At 41.7% G+C, this 21,364-nt stretch overlaps 1 protein-coding gene across 1 annotated transcript in view; it reads right to left on the bottom strand.

Moving 5' to 3' along the window:
* Positions 1-6,216: 6,216 nt before the first annotated feature.
* Positions 6,217-21,364, bottom strand: part of LOC136872214 (sodium- and chloride-dependent glycine transporter 1-like) — a 421,393-nt gene continuing 406,245 nt past the window's right edge. Inside the window, exon 15 of the mRNA XM_068227369.1 lies at positions 6,217-6,369. Coding sequence (XP_068083470.1) covers positions 6,217-6,369 — 153 coding nt within the window. The remainder of the gene's footprint in view (positions 6,370-21,364) is intronic.

Below are 21,364 nucleotides of genomic sequence, written 5' to 3'. Positions count from 1 at the left end.
CCGCCATCTTACGTCACCAGAGATCCACTGTAAACATATACGTTACTGAGTTACGTGCAGTTTGGGCTTAGGCTATGTTCTTTCTTTCCACATTTCACTCTTATTTTTGGCGAACTACTGTGTGGTAGAATGGTGAATACCTGCGTAGTGTTCGGGTGTGGTTTTTTCCAATTCATGAGGAAAGAAGAACGAAGGAGAAGGAACAGGGGTTTCAATACACCGGTAAGTGGCTCACATGTACACTTGTTGTCTAGTTATTAATGATATTAAATTTACTATTAAAGATGCCTGATTATGTAGGAAACAGAGATAACTTCCTTCCGATCTATATATGTTGGCGTTAGCCCCTTGTGATGGAGCGCGGAATAATACTTGTACCTGGAGGTACACCTCAACCTCGCACATTTAAAGGAAGCGTCTTAAGGAACATTATCTATCGAACAAAACTTGAAACCGCTAATGCATAAAGTTGGGACATTGATCAGAAGATGTCACTACTGAATAACTGAATAATATGCTATTTTGAAGTTTCCTAAACTGACTGGATTTCTTTGTTTTGTTTTGGTGTACATCAATAAGTTTGCACTTTTCTCCATAGATGCCTGTACTAAAAAACTTGGTTCGTACACTCTGGTGCAAGGTGAAATAATTAGTGATTTAAAGAAGTTTTGTGTTTATAGGTTTTCTCAACTAAATTAACTTTCATTTATTTTCATACTTCAAGGTTTGCAACACTTCCTGCTCATCCCGCCAGCTTTGGAGTCTGGCCAATCACAAATTTTCTATAATTACTTTTTAGCCAATCATAAGCTTATTTTAACTTTTGGAGTATCCAATAAAATGAGAGGGTGTGTCCGGATCTAGTCCAGAGCCTTCTCGAACCCTCCCCTCGGATATAAAAGCCGCGGCCTTTTCCAGTTACCTTGTCTTATTGATCGTCGAACTTCTGAGTGTGTGTGTTAAGAGAGGAGGCGGGGTGCCTTATTCTTCGGCAGGCTGAACATCAGTCCAGGTAATGGCCACCAGTTTTCTATCTCTGTAGCTATCTCCGCAAACTGACCCGAGGGGAAGATTCTAATCTTTAACTACTTAAACGTCTGTTTCCTATAATGTAAACTTCTTCCTTATGTAAAATTTCATAAAGAAACTGTAAATTGGGGATAGAGAGTGCGTTACCCTCTCGAGTCCCCCTTCAATTTATCTTGAGGTGACTATGATTTTGTAAGAGTTTTTCTCCTGTAAATCATTAATTAACTTGTCCTAGTCCCCTCAGTGGTTTGGGATTAGCCTCTGTATCATCGGGCCGCGAGCCCAAGTAGGGTTTTAAAACCTGGTTGTCAAGGAGCGCAAGTGTACGCCTCCATAAATTTTTGAGTTTGGGCCTGTAATTTAACCTGTTCTTCCTTTTCACGAAGGCCCAGTAGGATGGGTACTAGATACCCTGTGTAATCTAAATTGTAAATTGTAGGTTGGGCCTAGAGAGGCCAGAACTTATAAGGTTTGTGTAAAGTTGCCTTGTGTACGCTGTAAGAGTTTGGGAGCGCAGTCTCCCAGGTCGAATTTGTAGAGCATGTAAGCTCTTTTCAGATATTTGTTGTAATATTGAGTGGTGCCTTTGGAAGGCTGTAAATTGTAACGGTTGGAGAGAAGTGCTCTGGAATTTTTTGTCTTGTGAGATATCTCTCCTTGTCTAACTAAACGCTACATTGGCGACGTTGTAAACTTGAAAATTCGGAGCTCGAAGCTCAAAAAACTTGTATATTACCTATCACTGGGTTTTCTATTATTTTATATCAAACTGCTATTGTATCTGACATTTAGGTCTTTCACAAACTGAAGCATTTTGCTTGTTAACCTTTAAATTTCTGAAAAGAAATATAACCTTTATTTTAAAGTTTTAAATTGATCTTTGTCTCTCGTAGATAGACCCATTCCAGCCCGCACCTTCTTTCACCTCTCTGCATTCCACAGATAACCCCGGAACAAGTGGTAGCAGAGCGTGGTTCAATGGGTCTATTTTAAGCCCTTTTTGACGGCTAAACATAGGATCCGCTCCAAACTCTAAGAATTTTCCCGGTTGCTGGGAGTTTTTCAAATTATTAACTTTTTCTGTCAAAATGTCGGGTCGTCGCGAAGTCTTAGCTTCAGGGTACTTGCGCGAGGAGGAATTGATCTATGAGCTCCTCATTAGAAAAGTCCAATCTGGAGGCACGATTGTAGCAGATGTTGCCAAACTTAAAGTGTCATTAGAACTTCCTATTTGCATCCCAGTTTTTGGGGAGAAAGATATTGATGAGGCTCTATCCACTATCACAGACAATACCACCGAGCTAGCGTCTGTAGTTAGTTTTTTTGAAGTGAGTGATCCATCTGCTAACCAAATTAAGAGAGGACAGGCTAGACTGTTTCATTTCTATAATAGGGCTAGGGACCTACTGTCTCTAAAGGTAAAGGATGATCATGCTAAGAAGGCTAGCAATTTTGTTGAACATCTGTCAGATATGTCTAATAGAGCTAGTCAATTGTTGACTGGAGCCGCTGCTCCCAAAACCCACCAAGTCCCTTTGATAAACTTGGCTACTGAAGAGGACTATAGTAAAGCTATTGAAACTAGGAAATCTGTTGCAACTCAACAAACACCTGCCCCATTGGAAACTGAGTCTGGTCACCCTAGACAAATTCCACCTTCCCTTTTAAATAATGCTGTGTTGGAAACTTCTCAGCCTCCTTTGCCGTCACCTATTATGTCGCCAGGTTTCAGTAGTTTGCCTCATCCATTGGCTATGTTGCTTAAGTGCATTTCAAAAATTTCAGTAAACTCAACTAATAAAGTTATTTCCTTCTGAATGTTCTTAGTAGAATTTCAAGACCATGCGTTAATGTTTCCCCTCTCTCATTCCCAAATACTTCAAATTAGATATCCTTATTCCGTCTGCGTCCTTTCGGACAAAATAGTTAAAGGCATAACTGATCGATCATCTATAGAAGAATTCCACGCCCACCTCCTGGCAAACTTTATTCCGGCCAGAGTAATGTCATCATTAATCCGAAAGTTCTATTTTAGAGTCAGCGATTGGATGAAAATCTTGCAGACTTTATCTAAGGTATTAAATTTTTCACCAGGGTGTTCGGTCTTCATTTCTCTGAAGACCATATAGTGCAAACTATTGTCGAAGGTATATCTCCGCCCTGTGGATCGTATCTATGTTTCGCGTCTCGTCCTCAAACCTTTTCTGGATTAGAGGCAATGGCTGCGTCAGCAGAAGGAGTAAGGTATGCCGATACCTTACGAGTTGCTAAGGAGCCCCCTCCGTCTCTGTCAATACGGGCTCTAATGTCATGACAAAGCTCTTCTGAGATTTTATTTGATGGCGTGTGTTTACCTCTTCCATCAACTTCAATCATACCGCACCCACTGGCCTTTTTCAAGGCAGTTTTCACCACTTGAATACTTATCCCCAGTGTATTCAAAAACATTCCTTGACAAATGGGGATTTTATTGTTTGACACGTTTAAATGATAAATATTTGTTGCTGTTCTTTGCCGTTGTGTCTCAAGACATTGTAGCCTATGCCTTATAACTGGCTTTTCCTCCACAAGGGAAATAATGTACTGTCTATTAAGGTCCCAACTCTTCTCTGCGCTCCAAAATTCATTAAATATTTGCTGTCTTTCAACATCAGTTACCTTTGTTCAATATTTCAGTATGCAGTTTCTACATTCAGAACGAAGGACACGCTTACCAACTAACTTACCAGCTGAAGAGACACATTCTTCTTCACCTAATAACTTTCCTCACATTCTTCTTCCACAAAAGAGTATTTCTTTTCCTTTTCCTACAACCATTCTTATTATTTTCAAAATCTTCATCTTCAGAATCTGAGTACGGAACCAATCTAACACCAGTTGTACGCGAGGGGAGCAAAAATGTTCCGTTCTCTCTTTGCTTACCGGGCGAGTTGGCCGTGCGTGTAGAGGCGCGCGGCTGTGAGCTTGCATCCGGGAGATAGTAGGTTCGAATCTCACTATCGGCAGCCCTGAAGATGGTTTTCCGTGGTTTCCCATTTTCACACCAGGCAAATGCTGGGGCTGTACCTTAATTAAGGCCACGGCCGCTTCCTTCCAACTCCTAGACCTTTCCTATCCCATCGTCGCCATAAGACCTATCTGTGTCGGTGCGACTTAAAGCCCCTAGCAAAAAAACAACCTCTCTTTGCTTGATGTCACGAACAGAAGAAAGGGCACTGGATGGGGTATCATTACAGTCACTCTCCAACGAATGCTCTTGTGGGGGCTGTGATCTCTTACCAGAACTACCCACAAGCCCATGAAAATTGGCACTGCATTCTATTTTAGTCTCTTCAACAGCGGGTAAATAGGCGTGGCGACTTGATCATTGTAACCTACGTCAGTGTAATGCGAATTCACTTTAACACATTCTAATTGAGTGTACACCGTTTCTCCACTATCTTCTCCGTCCTCTTCTTCTTCTTCTTCTTCTTCTTCTTCTTCACAAAATCGGGTATCGTAACAGTAGGGGCCCGTGGACAAAAGATGTTTTTAAGCTACTATCCAACAGATAAAAGCACACGCACGAATAACAGTTCTTGAACAAATGGCATTGGCTCTTAAAATACAGTATACAGTATAACCGTTCATGATTATGAAGTGCGATGAACTTAATGCTTATTTCCACTTTTTTACCTACTTGTAGATTCATAGAAGGAATGGCAGTTTCTGTTCCCTGAAGCTCATTATCATTGTCATTAAACCCTGTAAAAGAAATTGATTAACAAGCTAATTACTGTGAGGCTCATAAAGAAGAAGACTCTTTTCTAAAACGTAAACAAATTAATTTTCAATATCTGTAGAGCATAGAAATATAAATATATTGTACTAATCGATATTATTCTTACTTCCTGGACACTGGTTAACTGCAGTGCAAGATCAACATCCGTCCACGACTCATTGCTTCTTATGAATGAAACCGAGCAGAACATGCAAAACAATGGTAATATTCCCGCTTAAGTCAACAAAATCCTTGTCAATAATGTGACTTAAACTACAATGGTAACACAAAATCTTAATGCCAAACTATCTTAAACGGACTTAGGCTATCGCAAGTTATGATTTGCTTAGAACCAAAGTATCGTAAGTGGACTTAGGATAAGTTGGCTCACAGAATTCTTGGGACTATATATTGACACTGCTAATTCGTAAAATTATTGTCTTACAAGACTTAACATAGTCTGGCTCAATAAAGCGCTCTTTCATCATCTACACTCCGGATTATCTCATAAAGGCAAAAATAGACTTAAGATAGTCTGGTTCTCAGGTACGGAAATGATTCCACTACCTTCAGTTTATATATTTCTTCTTCAATTAGGGTTAGAGGTAAACTTATATTGTTTGACTATAATAACCTAAATTATACACAATGTTATAATAATGCTTTTTGTTTTATGTCCCACCAATTGCTTTCGGAGTTGCTGGAATTGTGTCCGATAAATGTTCTTTTACGTGCCAATACGTAACAATGTGACAATGGCATATTCGAGAACCTTCAAATACCACTGGACTGAGTCAGGATCGAACCTGGCAACTTGAGCCCAAAAGGCCAGCGCTCTACCACTTGACCTGCTCAGACAGACTTAATTTAAAAAATTAAGATACCTATCACCACATTTTTACATGCTTCGTCATTTGGTAACTTCTGATGACAGGAAGTTATGTAAGATCTCTCTCTGTGTCTGATTTCAAGCTTGGAGGATGAAACCTCAGTTCTAATTATAAACAGAGGAATCTACTTCATTTGCATGCTTTTACCAACTCAGTACTGAAAGGCACAAGAGCCTGAAATGCTACGCTTTTTACATTGCATCGACACAGATAACGATGATGCGATAGGACAGAACTAGGTCTGGGAAGGAAGAAACCGTGGCCTTACAGCTCCAATTGCCTGCTGTTGATTGTGGGAAAACAATCTTCAAGTCTGCCAACGTAGGTTTTGAACCTGTCATCTCCCGAATGTAAGTTCACAGAGAGTCTGAAATTAAGCAGTGCAAAAACTTAGGTACTCTGACAGACATATTACATATAGTAATCCTTAGAAAGTTCTGATTAGAGACTAGGAGTTGCCACGTTCTACTGAATGAGAGTACAAAAAGAATAGAGAAAGAGAAATAATCGCTTCAGTCAATATATTCATTATTTTTTTCAATTACAGTGAGGAAAAGACTGATTTTCAATTACTCCAATAAGCCTCTCCGTTGTTTCGTTTTGCAGACGTCCATTTTCAGCCTGCTGTAGCGCAGCCTTAGCCATAAGCATTGCTGCCTCAGCCTGCTGCTTTGCTGCTTCACCAATCATCTGCAATGAAAGGGAACAGTGGAAGATTAATATTTTATTGTTAAAAATCTTTCTTGCTACTGGTTTTATGTCGCACAGACTCGAACCGTAAGACCTGCCTATGTCAGTATAAAGTGAAACAAATAACAAAAAATACCCACATGCCATTGCTTACTTGTCAGTAAACTTAAGGTAACCCATGAGTGAAATTCAAAAGTCCTAAACCATCAAAGCTATATTTTTCAAATTTATACCAAAGATGTAATATATCAGAGGACTGTTTGTAAGTTTTCAATTCAGTAGCTTTAATGGTTCAGAAGATATGATCAAATTACTTCATTTTTATGAGACTCCATAGAAAAAGTTCCTCGTATTGCAAATTTGATTTTTTAACTCCATATTTTGTCAACATGTTCATCAAACATGCACTTTTTAAAATTGCCTTTAGTTTTAATGTGCTAATGATAGATAATCCACTAGATTTTTTTAATTTATGCATTCATAAATTTTTCCTTAAATTTCAGCAAAAGAATAGTAATTTGGAAACGAATAATAGTAATTATTTTTCCAGAAGAAAACTGTTCGCAATTTTAATCCATCATATATCTGTGAACTAATGTAGCAAGTTTGAACTGCCTATCTCAAAAAAAGTAACGCAAGGGACATTTTATATGCAGGAAGGTACTGAAAATTTGAAGTATGAGAAAACAGAAATTAAAGATCTGCATGCACTACTCACCCTAAAATCCTCCTGGTACGTATGTGGGGCCCCCAGATTTCTTTTTTCTCCTGCTCTCCTGATGCTTTAGCAATCTTCTTCTTCTTTCTCTGTTCCTTTCCACTGGTAGAACCTCTCTTCTTGCATTCAAACACAATGCAACGAAAATGTAAATGAAAACTAAGTGATGCATGGAGTGAAGAAGTGGGCTCCGCGAGATATTTAAATTGCTGCAGGGACTTTAAAAATGGCGGTTGCCGTTCGGCGATGCAATATTTCGATAGAAGAAGGCCTGGGCAAAATCAAAATTTCAATTGTTTCATCGATTTTCACGAAAATTCACTCATGGGTTACCTTAAAAGATGAAATATATTAAGCATTTACCAAGGAAATCCAATTGGTGAAGTACATATATATATATATATATTATTGGGGAAGAAAACGATGACGTGTGTCATACATTTCATGCTTGTCTGTCTGTTAGGTCATCAGCCCAGAGGCTGGTTGGATCCTCAAATAGCACCACCAAAGGTAATGCGGTTATAAGGAAACCGCAAAAACCAATGGCAGCACCAAAATGAGGCGTACTAGGCAAGGCGAGGAGTGAGGTAGTTTGCCATTGCTTTCCTCACTGGGTCAGAAAGTGCTATTGCAGCACGACTGACCCTATGAGCAACATCTTTCATACCACTCAGATGCACTAGTCGTGCTCTGAATGTCATTACTCAGCACTACCCATACCCCAGCAGCTTCCATATTGTCACAGCCATGGATGAGACTGGGACTTCGGTGAAAGCTACACTTTACTCTGGCCTGTGCCAAGAGATGGATACAAAAGTAACTGCAGGTATGTGGACAGCTGGAGTAACAGGCATTGGTCACAATATTTAAGTAGGGGAAATCTACTGTGGACTTAAGATCCCTCCAAACCTGTACATGAACACTGTATTAGATAATGATTAAACACAAATATTACTTATAAATATAATTAAACGTACAACTTGCCACTGTTTATTGTCATTGACAGTTCCTCCGGGAACATTGTTGAGTATGTCGGTTAAAGACTTCCACCTTTCACTTACGCCTCCATTCCCATCTTCCCCCAGAATTTTTTTGCGAGCAAAAAGATTATGGTTCTCCATGTACGTCACCAGTTCTTCTATCTAGCTTTCCGTAGCTCTTCCAGCTCTTGGAGTTTTAAAGCTGAAAGTAATATCCTACATAGTTTAGTCATCATAGTTTATACTGCAATATTGATTAATAGTATATCTCATTCTTGTGAACTAAGAGAAATTGTAGAGAAATTCTACACTTCTTTCCAGTAATTATATACCATTGTGGCCTGAAAATTACACATTTTCATTATACTGTAGACTGTCATGACTAAATGTTCAATTTGCAAGCATCTATGAATTAACTAAGCACCTCCATACTCCTTAGTTTGCAACTAGCTCTGTAGCCTCGTTTCATTCCTATTAAAAACTGAACCTAACCATCATCGCTTTGGCCCCCTCTAAGTAATCTTAAACAACAGAGTCTATTATTTTTCTAGGCAACCTATCCTTGTCCGTTCACCTGAACAATAAAATAATAATTACATGGCCTCAGAAGGAGCATAAATATGCTACCCGAAAGTTTAATAAATTTAACAGCAAATAAAAAGACAAATCTACATCAAAACAGACTTTCAAAATCCTATCTCATCACCTATAGGTACCCAAAACCTATTGCAATTCATAATATCTACATACCCGTACTGTTACCATCACACTGTGGAGTACCGGTATAATCACATACAAATGAATGGAAGAATATGTAAGGTACTACTCACAAATAATACTAATTCATTCACCAGGGTGTAGTGGATATAAAGAAAGAAAATGAAACTGGTACTGGTAGGGTGGCATGGAGAGCAGCATTAAACCAGTCTATGGACTTATGATCCAAACAACAACAATAAATTTGGTACCGGTACGGGAGCATCGTATATGCATTAATTTAAAACATGATTTTGAGTGCTTAACGTTACGCGTCTGTTTAATCTGTGAGCGGCGTTTTGTTGTGGGATAGTAAAGACAGAATTATTCACGGCTATGTGTTTGAGCGACTGTTTCATTTAAATGTGCAAGTCCGTAAGTTAAAATTTTGCTCTGTTTTAAACCAATAAAATGCGTATATTCTTCTATTATGCCTCATATAACACAAGTAAATACTGTACCAAAATCAAGCATTAGATTACCACATCCAACAATCTACAATTAAAAACACGAATATTGTAAGCCACGTGGTGTTTGAGCGAGTGTATTTCATTTCAATGTGCAATACGGGTACTTTTATTCTGCCTCATAAAACACAAGTAAATACCAAAATCAAGCAGAATACCACATCCAACACTCTACAATTTTTAAAAAAGAATAGGCTATTGTAAGCCACGTGGTTCTATAGGCCTAAAATAGGAATTTGATACTCTCGTTAATCCTAACATTCTAGTAATTCCTATAATACGATGCTGTTCATAAAATTCTATTAACACTTACCTCGAATAGTTTCTTGAAGACGTATCCATTTCAATAGCAAAAACCAAACGTTTAACGAACAATGTGTAGACGTACGGCTGTAATACGTTCAAGTTGGCGAAGACTACCGCGCTTAATGCGTTTCACTAACAACTCTACTCACTCTCCTGTAAGAGATCATCACTTCTTATTGGTCAAAAATTCTAGCCTTCGACCGGGGCGTTCCGAAGAAATTATTTTTACCGACCGAGTTGAGTGACGTCACACAGCTCTCGCTTGCAACGATTCCACAGAGTACAGAATAGCTCGGCGCCAGAACTGTCGGCCCTGCAAGTATAATACTCGCTGATTTGCCGATCCGAACATCGTCGGTTGGCATGTACAGAATAGCACCCCTGGCAGGTGAGCATGAACATTGTGTGTCTGTTAAAATGGCGCACGATCTGTCGGTCAAAAAAAAAAAATATTAAGATAAGGTTGGAATCGAACCACTGCATTACGAGTATTCAGACACTTAGTGTCACCAGCCCTTAACTGACTCAGTCACAAATACAACATACAAGACACTCGCTAAAGGATTATTAATACGTACGGCCGTTCGCCATCGAAAGTTAATATCCGCGTCCAAGTCTTCAGTAATGCTTTACAGTGTTGATTTAACCTTTTGTCATTACGGAGCACGTGGCATACGTATTCATTCGACCGTACTTTCTCCATAACTAAACAACAACTCAATGCACTATTCATAGGGCGTGAGGAAATAGATAAGTGCTGTGATGTGACCTCGTAGGTGTGGATTATTATTACTGTGCGTTGGACTCGGGAGGTTGTGGATTCGAATCCTATGCTGGCCTTCCTGAAAATGGTTGTCCTCAGTTTCCCATTCTCACCACGAGGCAAATGCCGGGACGGTACGTTAGTAAAAGACCAAGGCCCTTCCCAATCCTTCCCCACCTATCCAAGGGACAGACGCGAAAACCAATAGGAAAACAATTCTTTCTTTCTTAATCTATTTACCCTCCAGGGTTGGCTTTGCCCTCGGACTCAGCGAAGGATTCCACCTCTACCGCCTCAAGGGCGGTGTCCTGGAGCATAAGACTTTGGGCGGAGATACAAGAGGGGAGGATGACCAGTACCTCGCCCAGGCGGCCTCACCTGCTATACTGAACAGGGGCCTTGGTGGGGAATGGGAAGATTGGAAGGGATAGACAAGGAAGCGGGAAGGAAGCGGCCGTGGCCTTAAGTTAGGTACCATCCCGGCATTTGCCTGGAGGAGAAGTGGGAAACCACGTAAAACCACTTCCAGGATGGCTGAGGTGGGAATCAAATCCACCTCTACTCAGTTGACCTCCCGAGGCTGAGTGTACCCCGTTCCAGCCCTCGTACCACTTTTCAAATTTCGTGGCAGAGCCGGGAATTGAACCTGGGCCTCCGTGCGTGGCAGCTAATCACACTAAGCCCTACACCACAGAGGCGGACACCTGTTTTATTTAAAGGCGCAATAAATAAAATGTTTACAGAACGGTTCTAGGTATTTGGCGCAGAATTGTGCACAGTGGTTTCTCCTTTGCTAGGTCCATGAGATCAGTTTACAGTGATGACATACAGATAGCGGAGAGAAATTTCAAGTTATTTGATGTTCATAAAACTAAATTATAAGCATCTTTATGTTATACGCGTTATTTGAGTTGCCTGTCAAAATAATGGGGGTGGTGAACCACCCGGTATATTATGGCGTGTGGTCGCGGGTATTTGTTTGTTTCTTTCTTTCTTAATCTATTTACCCTCCAGGGTTGGTTTTTCCCTCTGAGTCAGCAAGGGATCCTACCTCTACCGCCTCAAGGGCAGTGTCCTGGAGCGTGAGACTTTGGGTCGGAGCGATACAACTGGGAAGGAGGACTAGTACCTCGCCCAGGTTGCCTCACCTGCTATGCTGAACAGGGGCCTTGTTGGGGGATGGGAAGATTGGAAGGGATAGACGAGGAAGAGGGAAGGAAGCGGCTGTGGCCATAAGTTAGGGACCAATCCAGCATTTTCCTGGAATTGAAGTGGGAAACCTCGGAAAACCTCTTCGAGGATGGCTGAGGGGGGAGTTGAACCTACCTCTACTTGATTGACCTCCCGAGGCTGAGTGGACCCCGTTCCAGCCCTCGTACCACTTTTCAAATTTCGTGGCAGAGCAGGGAATCGAACCCGCCCCTCCGGGGATGGCAGCTAATCACGCTAACCACTATACCACAGAGGCGGGTTTATGTTCTCTTAAAGATCTATAAGTATAAGCCACAAGGAAGACAATCACATATAAAATGATATTTGGAGCCTCTGATTTTCCCAGATGATACATGAGAAAGAACAATTGTGTTTGAAATGGCTTGTTAAATAATTCAGAGGCAGCTGGTGTACAAAATGTAAGTTGATGTCAGTATATTTCCATCGGGTATGTTCTTTACGCCTGTTCTTTAAAGTAGTCCTGTGATAAACCTTATCTTCATTCCGTCCATGGGGGGGAGGAGGAATGATGTCGATTCATATTTATCTGAGTGGGATTTTCACCACGGTGGGTACAGGGTGGCCACAAAGTCCCGTTACCCACTCTTATAACCGACAGATACCCCTAAACCTAGTTAAATAAGTTGTACGCCATTTCTAAGAGTTTTTTTTAAATATACGGCATTATGAGTCCAAAGCTTCACTCTGTGCACCATCATTTTCATGGCAAAGGATAATACGGCGCCAAGTTCTGTGCGACATTCTTCGGAGCATTGCTGGTGTGACTTTACTGAAAGCTTATCTTACAGCATCTTTCAGTTCATCCGTGGTATTGTATCGGTTTTGTGAAACGATACCCTTTATGAACCCCCATAGCTCATTATCACATGTGGTAAGGTCTGGGCTTCGTGGTGGCCAGGCAAGTGGAGCCGCCAGCAGAGGAGAACCACGACCTATCCATCGCTCTGGAAGAGCTTCATTAATATATTCGCGCACCGCGATGCTGGAACCAACATGTCTCTTTAATTCCGTGCTCCTCCAAGAGAGGAACAAACCAGTCCTGCAACATGCTCAGGTAACTGTGCTGATTCCCAGCACCTTCGAAAAAGAACGGCCCAGACAAGCGTCTGCTGTCCATGGCTGCCCATATCATGACATGCGGTGGGTTATTTTCCAACTCTTCATAAAAGTGTGGATTTGTCTTGCTCCAGAAGACCACATTTCGTGCGCGAGAGCTCTTGTAAATCGCACACTCATCGGAAAAGCACTTTGCCTCGTTTAGGTATTGTGTCGAACATCTGAAGAAGTGCCGCACATGCCTCCATTCTCCGGTCGATGTCAGCATCCGATCATTCCTGGACGGGTGCAGGCCGATATAGGCGCAAGCCTAATAAGTCTTTCTTTATGTGCTTCTGCATTGTCGACCGGGGTATCTGCAATTCCGCCGATCTTTTATGCGTCGACTTCTTCGGCGACCTCTCCACGGACTCCTCAACAAACTGACATGTTTCTCTTCTTGTGGAGGGTCTCCCACTTCTGTGGCGAAGGGTTTCTTTTCCCATCGCAGAAGTGTTTATTCTGGAGGAGGCTCTCGTTGAAATCGTGCCCGAAAATCAGTACGAACGTGTGCTACTCTTCCCTGTTTGCCCTCTCTCATGCATCCAATAATTTGCAATAAGACGCTGTTCAGTACTGTAACTGGACGTATCAGCGATCGTTTAGTTCACACAATCTGAAACATAGAACAAACCGAACGTACATTAACATTTATACGGGGTAACGGGACTTTGTGGCCACCCTGCAGTTAATTTTGTACGTCGTAGACATCTCATGGGCAGATTTTTGTTTAGGATATGTGTTGAGATGTCATTGGGAGATGTAATAATGTTATGTGTGTTATATATGAGTCCGCGTCTATGGCGTAGTGGTTAGTGTGGTTAGCTGCCACCCCTGGAGGCCCGAGTTCGAATACCGGCTCTGCGACAACATTTGAAAAGTGGTACGAGGTCTGCAACGGGGTTCACTCAGCCTTGGGAGGTCAACTGAGTAGAAGGGAGTTCGATTCGCTCCTCAGCCATCCTTGAAGCGGTTTTCCGTGGTTTCTCACCTATCCTCCAGGCAAATGCTGGGATGGTACCTAACTTATGGCCACGGCCGCTTCCTTCCCTCTTCCTTGTCTATCACTTCCAATCTTCCCATCGCCCAACAAGGTTCCTCTTCAGCATAGCAGGCGAGGCCACCTGGGTGGAGTAATGGTCCTCCTCAGTTGTATCCCTCCGATCCAAAGTCTCACGCTCCAAGACACTGCCCTTGAGTGATAGAGGTGGGATCCCTCGCTGAGTCCGAGGGAAGAACCAACTCTGGAGGGTAAAAGGATTAAGAAATAAAGAAAGAAAGAAAGAAAGAAAGAAAGAAAGAAAGAAAGAAAGAAAAAGAAAGAAAGACGTGTTATATATGAAATTTTCGTGGGAGACAGTTACGTCCGTTCATTTTTCTATGTCATTCTTGTGTTACTTAGACACCGCAGAGCGTAGATTCGCTGTCGTATGGTGGAAGTTAGGGTGTTTTGTGTATGTTTTGTGTATCAGAGGGGTGTGGATGTGTTTGGATGAAGATTCAGGCACCTGCGTGAGTCAGTCAAAATTTGGGGTTAAATTACCATAATAATATTATTAATAATGGCCGTAGTAATATTTGTTCTACTGGGGAATGAGGCATGTCACGATTTAGGCCCATGCATAAATTTATTTAGTCGGGGTTGTAATCTAGAAAATTTCAGTGGGGAGGCGAAGTACCAGAGTTCAATCTGATGAAACTTAGGATTTTCGTTGGAAGGAAAATGCCATATTTATGTCTGGAATGCCGTGATATCGAAAGGAGAAATGAAGGGATGTTCTTACTGTCCGAAGTTGATTCGTGGAGAAGGAAATGTTGTCCATGTGAGTGAGACCATGAGATATAGTGTTGTTCTTTTGTAAAGTGATTATGTAGGAGAATCCAGAAGTGTTGTATTCCTGGTGAAGATACCAGAGGAGATATATTGGTACCGGGATTTTGTGGGGAAACCCGAGAAGAAAGCCCTCGGACAGTGTTCGTTTTAATGTGGGAATGACCCGTATTTTGATTCTGTGTAAGTCACAAGAGAGGGGGGAAAAAGGGGAAAGGTGGTTTATTTAACTCCAGTGAAAACGTGTAATTCGAGATGGCATGTAACGCATTCCACCAGTCTTATTAGGTTCTTACAGGTTAACCCTCAATCGGGCGCGCTCTTCCGACGAACACTCTCGGGCGCGCGCGGTCTTTTAGACCGCAAGGATTATTTTCGTAATTTATTGTACGGCCTTGGAATCTAATAAAAATGTTAAAGTTTAATACTATTGCAAGTAAGTTTACTATTATTAAGATAATATTTAAAACATTTTACGTACTCAATGACCGCATTAGAAAAATAAAAACTTGTTGAAAATTGAGTTGATTTACAAATAAATTTTGAAAGCTTTGAAAAATAACTTTCCGTTCTATTTATTTTTTCTGGTTTGTAAAATGGAAGCTGTTTGAACTAGATATATATTTATCCTCCCCTTCATCCATTGTCACTGTAATATTTCTGGCATAAGTAATCGTAAATTAAAACACCGTTTTATTCAGAAATATTTGTATTCCAAATGATAAAAACTTCTAATTTTACAGCATAAAAGCCACCTTTGTGAAAAGCATGTATATGGGAGAATTATACAATATTTTACGTATATTTGAGTTCATATGTAAGTTCAATTTTGCACTATTTTCTTTATGTGAACACACTGGAGAATTATTGTCATTGTTTTAACCAAATATTGGTATAGTCGACAATCTTTTGTACAATATCGTCTGGAAAAAGTAGCTCCCAGGCCTCAATTGAAGTTTTAACACTCCTGGCTAAACCTTTAGTCCCTATAAGGCGTGTTACAATATTATGATCTGGTCCACGACCAGTCCTTGCGAATGTTGGGTGCGCATGCCGTTCTGTCTTACCGTCCTTGCCTGTCAAATTCACTTCAGAAACACCAGCACCGCATCCATCATCACCAGATAGCTCACTATTTGTATCATGGTCAGTAACCTGAAGATTGTCAGTTTCACCTTCATCATCACTTTGTGGCTGCTGTCTGGAAGTATCTTCTGCTGCCTCATCAACTTCTTCCAATAGGCATCCTACTGCTTTGTCTCTGTCTTTCACAAATGCAGTTATTCTTTCACTTTCTTCCTTTTCAACACTCTCTATCAATAATCGGATTATTTCCTCTTCAGCAGGATCCATATTGAGATGTATATGCACACGAAACTAAACGAATCTAGTAAAACACAGCCGGGCGCGTACTGGTCACAATGACCGAGACACAAGTTACACCAACGGGCGCATCGGTGTCAAAGACCGCAGACTGACTCGAACATCTACCTTTCTGTCTACAGGGTGTCTGACGAGGGGCCACCCTATCAGGGGGCTAGACGATCCCTTGGGGGAGATAGTCTGGAGGAGGCGTGGCATAGCTGACCTTCATACAGATTCCCTGACCAAAACTTTTAGAGGTCGGTCGTTTAGACCGCTACGCGCCCGATTAAGGGTTAAAAGACATGGATAATAGAACACAATGTTTGGTGTTATATATATTTGTCTGAACTGCATAAAGTGCAAATTGAGTTCATCCTCGTGAGACGAGAAGGTCTTCGGAGACCAGCTGTTCACAGGCTGCGTTGAGCGAAAGGGTCGCCCGAGCTGAAATTCAAAGCAAGGCATTGGAGGCAGTCTTGTCTGAATTATATTACAACTGTCATTTGAATCAGTTTTCATTTCCCAGGAAGTTCATTGTGATATGATGGTAGCCAAGATAGTTCACGTTTCGAGTCCAATGACCTACATAGGGGAGTTTGCATTTGAGTTTAACGAGTTTGACCGGAATAGTTTGCTTTAGTTTTACCTTTTAATTCAATAGAAGTTTATGTTGTATTTAAGGATATCGGCTTTGTATAATGCGAATATACGTGTGTAAATAATAGGAGTACGTTATATTTAGTCTTTGTAGTTGTATTTACAGTACTTCGATAAGCCTTGCTTGACGGGTAATGACTAATAGCCTACATGAGAATGAATCCACGAGATAGTTGGGCCGAAGATAGGACTGGGAAAGTGATGTAGCCGGCCAATTCACTCTATATGAATGTTGAGTTTTCCAGTAAATCACATACGGGATTACATGGATGAGGTAGCCCTAGTCATTGTCCAAGGGATATCGTTGCTTTCAGACCTGCTGTAAATAGTTAATCGAATTATTATTATTTTTTTGTAGAGAAGCATTGTCATCTGCATACTGCAATTCTGTGACCCGGGCGGAATAGGTAAGTCTGGCCTAGTTGAAAAGCTAACCGTCGTACCAATATTTAATTTCCACACCTGTGTTGTTTGCAGGCGTTGTTTCATAAAGCATATCTGTCTGGTACAGGGCGAAAAGTGTAGGTGCAAGTACACATCCTTGCTTGAGTCCATTTATGATTGGACATTCTTCTGAGATATCATTCTGATACAGTACCGGACCAACCCCATTATGGAGAGCTTGGATCAGACTAACAAAATGATCGGGGCATCCAAAGTGCCTCAAAACCATCCACATGGAGTTTCAAGGAACCGTATCAATGGCCTTTCAAGGCCATAGAACACTAAGGACAGAGGTTTCATTTGTTTCCTGCACTTCTGTTCTGCAACAATCAAATGTGCAGATCACTACGATAGTACTCCTTCCGTCATCATGGCTACAAAAACAAACAAGAAAGACGCTTTGCTGGCTTTTACTGAAAGTCCCCAGTCTCTTTCCGAACTCTCAGATACACAAAATCCTATCCACAGTAGCTGAGTATACAAGGCAGCCCCGTATGATTTGTTTATTGAACAGCTGTAAATTACCGGGCGAGTTGGCTGTGCGTTTAGAGTCGCGCAGCTGTGAGCTTGCATCCGGGAGGCAGTGGGTTCGAATCCCACTGTCGGCAGCCCTGAAGATGGTTTTCCGTGGTTTTCTATTTTCACACCAGGCAAATGCTAGGGCTGTACCTTAATTAAGCCCACGGCCGCTTCCTTCCCGATCCTGGGCTTTCCCTATCCCTCCCCCTGTGGGTGGGGGCGGTAGAATAACACCCACGGTATCCCCTGCCTGTCGTAAGAGGCGACTAAAAGGGGCCTCAGGGGCTCTGAACTTCGGAGCGTGGGTTGGCGACCACGGGGCCCTCAGCTGAGTCCTGGCATTCCTTCCACTTACTTGTGCCAGGCTCCTCACTTTCATCTATCCTATCCGACCTCCCTTGGTCAACTCTTGTTCTTTGCCGACCCCGACGCTATTAGGTTTGCGAGGGCTAGGGAGTCTTTCATTTTCACGCCCTTCGTGGCCCTCGTCTTCCTTTGGCCGATATCTTCATTTTTTCGAAGTGTCGGACCCCCTTCAGTATTTTCCCTCTGATTAGTGTTAAATAGAGGATGGTTGCCTAGTTGTAGTTCCTCTTAACAGAATAATCACCACCACTTTCCCTATCCCATCGTCACCATAACACCTACCTGTGTCGGTGCGACGTTAAGAAAATAGCAAATAAAGCTGTAAATTATAAAAGAAGCCGACACATTTCTCGAAATTATGGCGAAGGTTTTGACAACTTTTACTTAACGTTTCGGAAAGAGTTAAAACACGTTAGAGACTGCATGTTTTCAACCACTTCCTGGGCTGAATAGCTCAAACGGTAGAGCGCTGACCTTCTGAGCTCGAGTTTAAGGGTTGATCCCTGTTCAGCCCGGGGGTGTTTGAAAGTTTGAAAGTGCTCAAATATGCCAGCACCGAGCTCGATAGCTACAGTCGCTTAAGTGCGGCCAGTATCCAGTATTCGGGAAATAGTAGGTTCGAACCCCACTGTCGGCAGCCCTGAAAATGGTTTTCCGTGGTTTCCCATTTTCACACCAGGCAAATGCTGGGGCTGTACCTTAATTAAAGCCACGGCCGCTTCCTTCCCACTCCTAGCCCTTCCCTGTCCCATCGTCGCCATAAGACCTGTCTGTGTCGGTAAAGCAACTAGCAAAAAAAAAAAAAAAAAAAAAAATATATATATATATATGGCAGCCTCGTGTCGGTATGTAAGAGAACTCCTCCGGGTCGAAATTCCAGCACCTCGGGGACTTCGATTGAGTAATGGTGTTACTCGCACTGCTCATACCTCAGTCACTTTCATATTGTCAAAACCAAGGATAAGACTGAAACAGGCCAGTGGAAGTAAAAATATTCTTCTAGCCCATATCAGGAGACTTAGTGCACTGTAAACACGATATATCGCCAGCAAAGGCATACGTTATATACCGAAGATTATTATCATCTCAATAAGGGAAATGTGAGTTGGTTTGAGGAATAAGGATTCGATGAGTAAATTACATGGTTATAGCCCTCAGAAGGATAGGAATGATACCATCAAGTCCTGCAAAGACGGGAATATCAGGATTTAATAAACTGAGTTCCACAAGATCAGTTTGGAGAAGGAAAGAATTTAAAATCTACTTGATGATCTTGCCTTACTCATCAGTCCTTGAGGTTAATTTTTTCACGATTTCAGGGCTTCTCGAGGGACAAACACATCAAGAAACATGTACTAAAGTGGCCAAAAATGGCTATGGAGTATATGGAGTAGCTTTCAAATGGTCGCTATAGGCCTATGCATAAGCGTAAATTATAAGACAGTGGAGGTTCAAGATCCTAATACACACACATAACATTTTTTAAAGTCTAACAGTGAAAATTTGTCATTTTATTCTCATTTGAATAACCAAGGTATGCTACGCAGACAAAAGACACGTGAGAAAAGTCAAATGAGCATTTTTGGTGGTTATTTATGAACAAGGATGTTCAATTACTGTTATTAAAATTAAAACAAGAAGTACTTCACAGAAAATAATAATAAAAACGTCGAAAAGAAAAATGGACAGGTAGAGAAGAAGGGAAAGAGACCGAAAATGCAACTAGTGGCTTTTTAAAAATCTGTGGCTAACTTAATACTCAAAATGGCCAGATCTAGGCACATAATAGTTAAATTGGCAAGTCTGCAGTCTCTGCAAGCGCATGAGATGTTCTTTTTATCTGTTAAAACTGTCGTGCCTTGCCCTGGCTGGTGCTCGCCTTTTCTTTTTCTTTTTCCAAACACCAGGTGCGGCTCGGCAAGACAGCTTCTTCCCGGTAGCCAGTCAGAGGGAGGGATGCCAGTAATGTGCATACGCTTCGAAAATAATTCCACTAAAGAACTTCAAATATTTATTTTCTACTTTACAAATTTTTAACAAATCATTCGGCGTGTAGCGATTCAGTAAAGAAAATTTCAGTTAATTTTCATGTGTAGCTGACAAGTTGTGAGGAAAGTCAAAACGCGGCAAATCACATTTGAGCTTGGCGGGGGCGGGAAGTGGAGTGATCACATATGAGAAACGTGATCGCGGCAAGCCGGCAGGCGGCAGCCATTAGCTAACAGACAACGAACGAGGTATGGTGTCTTATCGCATATCTCCCAAGTTTTTGGTGTACGACATTGTTTATAGAGTTCATGATCAGGCTCGGATGACAACACGATGAACTTCCAAGTGATGGAGAAAGTTTTAGTATTTATCTGACAAAATAAACTGTGAGATATCGTCGAACAAGTGAAGCAAACAGCTACGCGTTGTCATTTGGGGAAGTGGACCGTAGAAAAATTCTGTTTCGTACATTGAACGTGTATATTTATCTACTTATAGACTTATTTTACTCGTTTATTTTTCTCGAGCTCTTTTACGCAGTGATGTGGTTTAAAAATAACTCATAAGTCGCCTTGTGGATGGGGCTGTAGAATACATCCACGGTATCCCCTGCCTGTCGTAAGAGGCGACTACAAGGGGCTTCAGGGGCTCTCAACTTGGGAGCGTGGGTTGGCGACCACGGGTCCTCTAGCTGAATCTGGGATTGTTTCTACTTGTGTCAGGCTCCTAGCTTTCATCTTTCCTATCTGACCTCCCTTGGTCAACTCTTGTTCTTTTCCGACCCCGACGGTATTAGGTTTTCGAGGACTTGGGAGTCTTTCATTTTCAAGCCCTCGTGGCCCTACCCTTTCTATTACCGATACCTTCATTTTTCGAAGGATTGGTCATCTTCTCTTTTCTCTCTGATTAGTGTTAATAGAGGATGGTTGCCCAGTTGTACGTCATCCTAAAACCTCCACCGCCACAATAATTTTCACGGAACGTATCCTCATCATGACGCTTCTCATTCGGAGTTATTTTCTCGTCAATGCAGTACTCGTATTTAAGTAAGTTTAGGGATCAGTGTTGTTTTGTTTATTTAGTGTTTCGCCGAGCGAGTGGGCTACATGGTTTGAGTTGTGCTGCTTGCTTGCGGGAGATAATGTGGTTCATTGGCAGTAACGAACACGGTTTTGGGTGGTTCCTCGTTTTCATACCAGACAAATAGGCCCTACTGATGATGAAGCTATTATAAGGACATGGCTGTTTCCTTTGAATCATCAACGCCGAAAACCAATAAATACGTGATGCCGTGGTATTAAATGGCTTGAGCTACTCCAAACCACAGTGATATACTTCTGTGGGTGGGGGCGGTAGAATAACACCCACGGTGTTCCCTGCCTGTCGTAAAGGCATCTGAAAGGGGCCCCAGGGGCTCAACTTGGGAGCGTGGGTTGGCGACCATAGGGCTCTCAGCTGAGTCCTGCCATTGCTTCCACTTACTTTTGCGAGGCTCTTCAGTTTCAT

The sequence above is a fragment of the Anabrus simplex genome, chromosome 4 (assembly GCF_040414725.1).
Source record: "Anabrus simplex isolate iqAnaSimp1 chromosome 4, ASM4041472v1, whole genome shotgun sequence".
NCBI classification, from domain to species: domain Eukaryota; kingdom Metazoa; phylum Arthropoda; class Insecta; order Orthoptera; family Tettigoniidae; genus Anabrus; species Anabrus simplex.
Note: the sequence above shows the minus strand (reverse complement) of the source record. Positions and strands in the feature narration are given on the sequence as shown.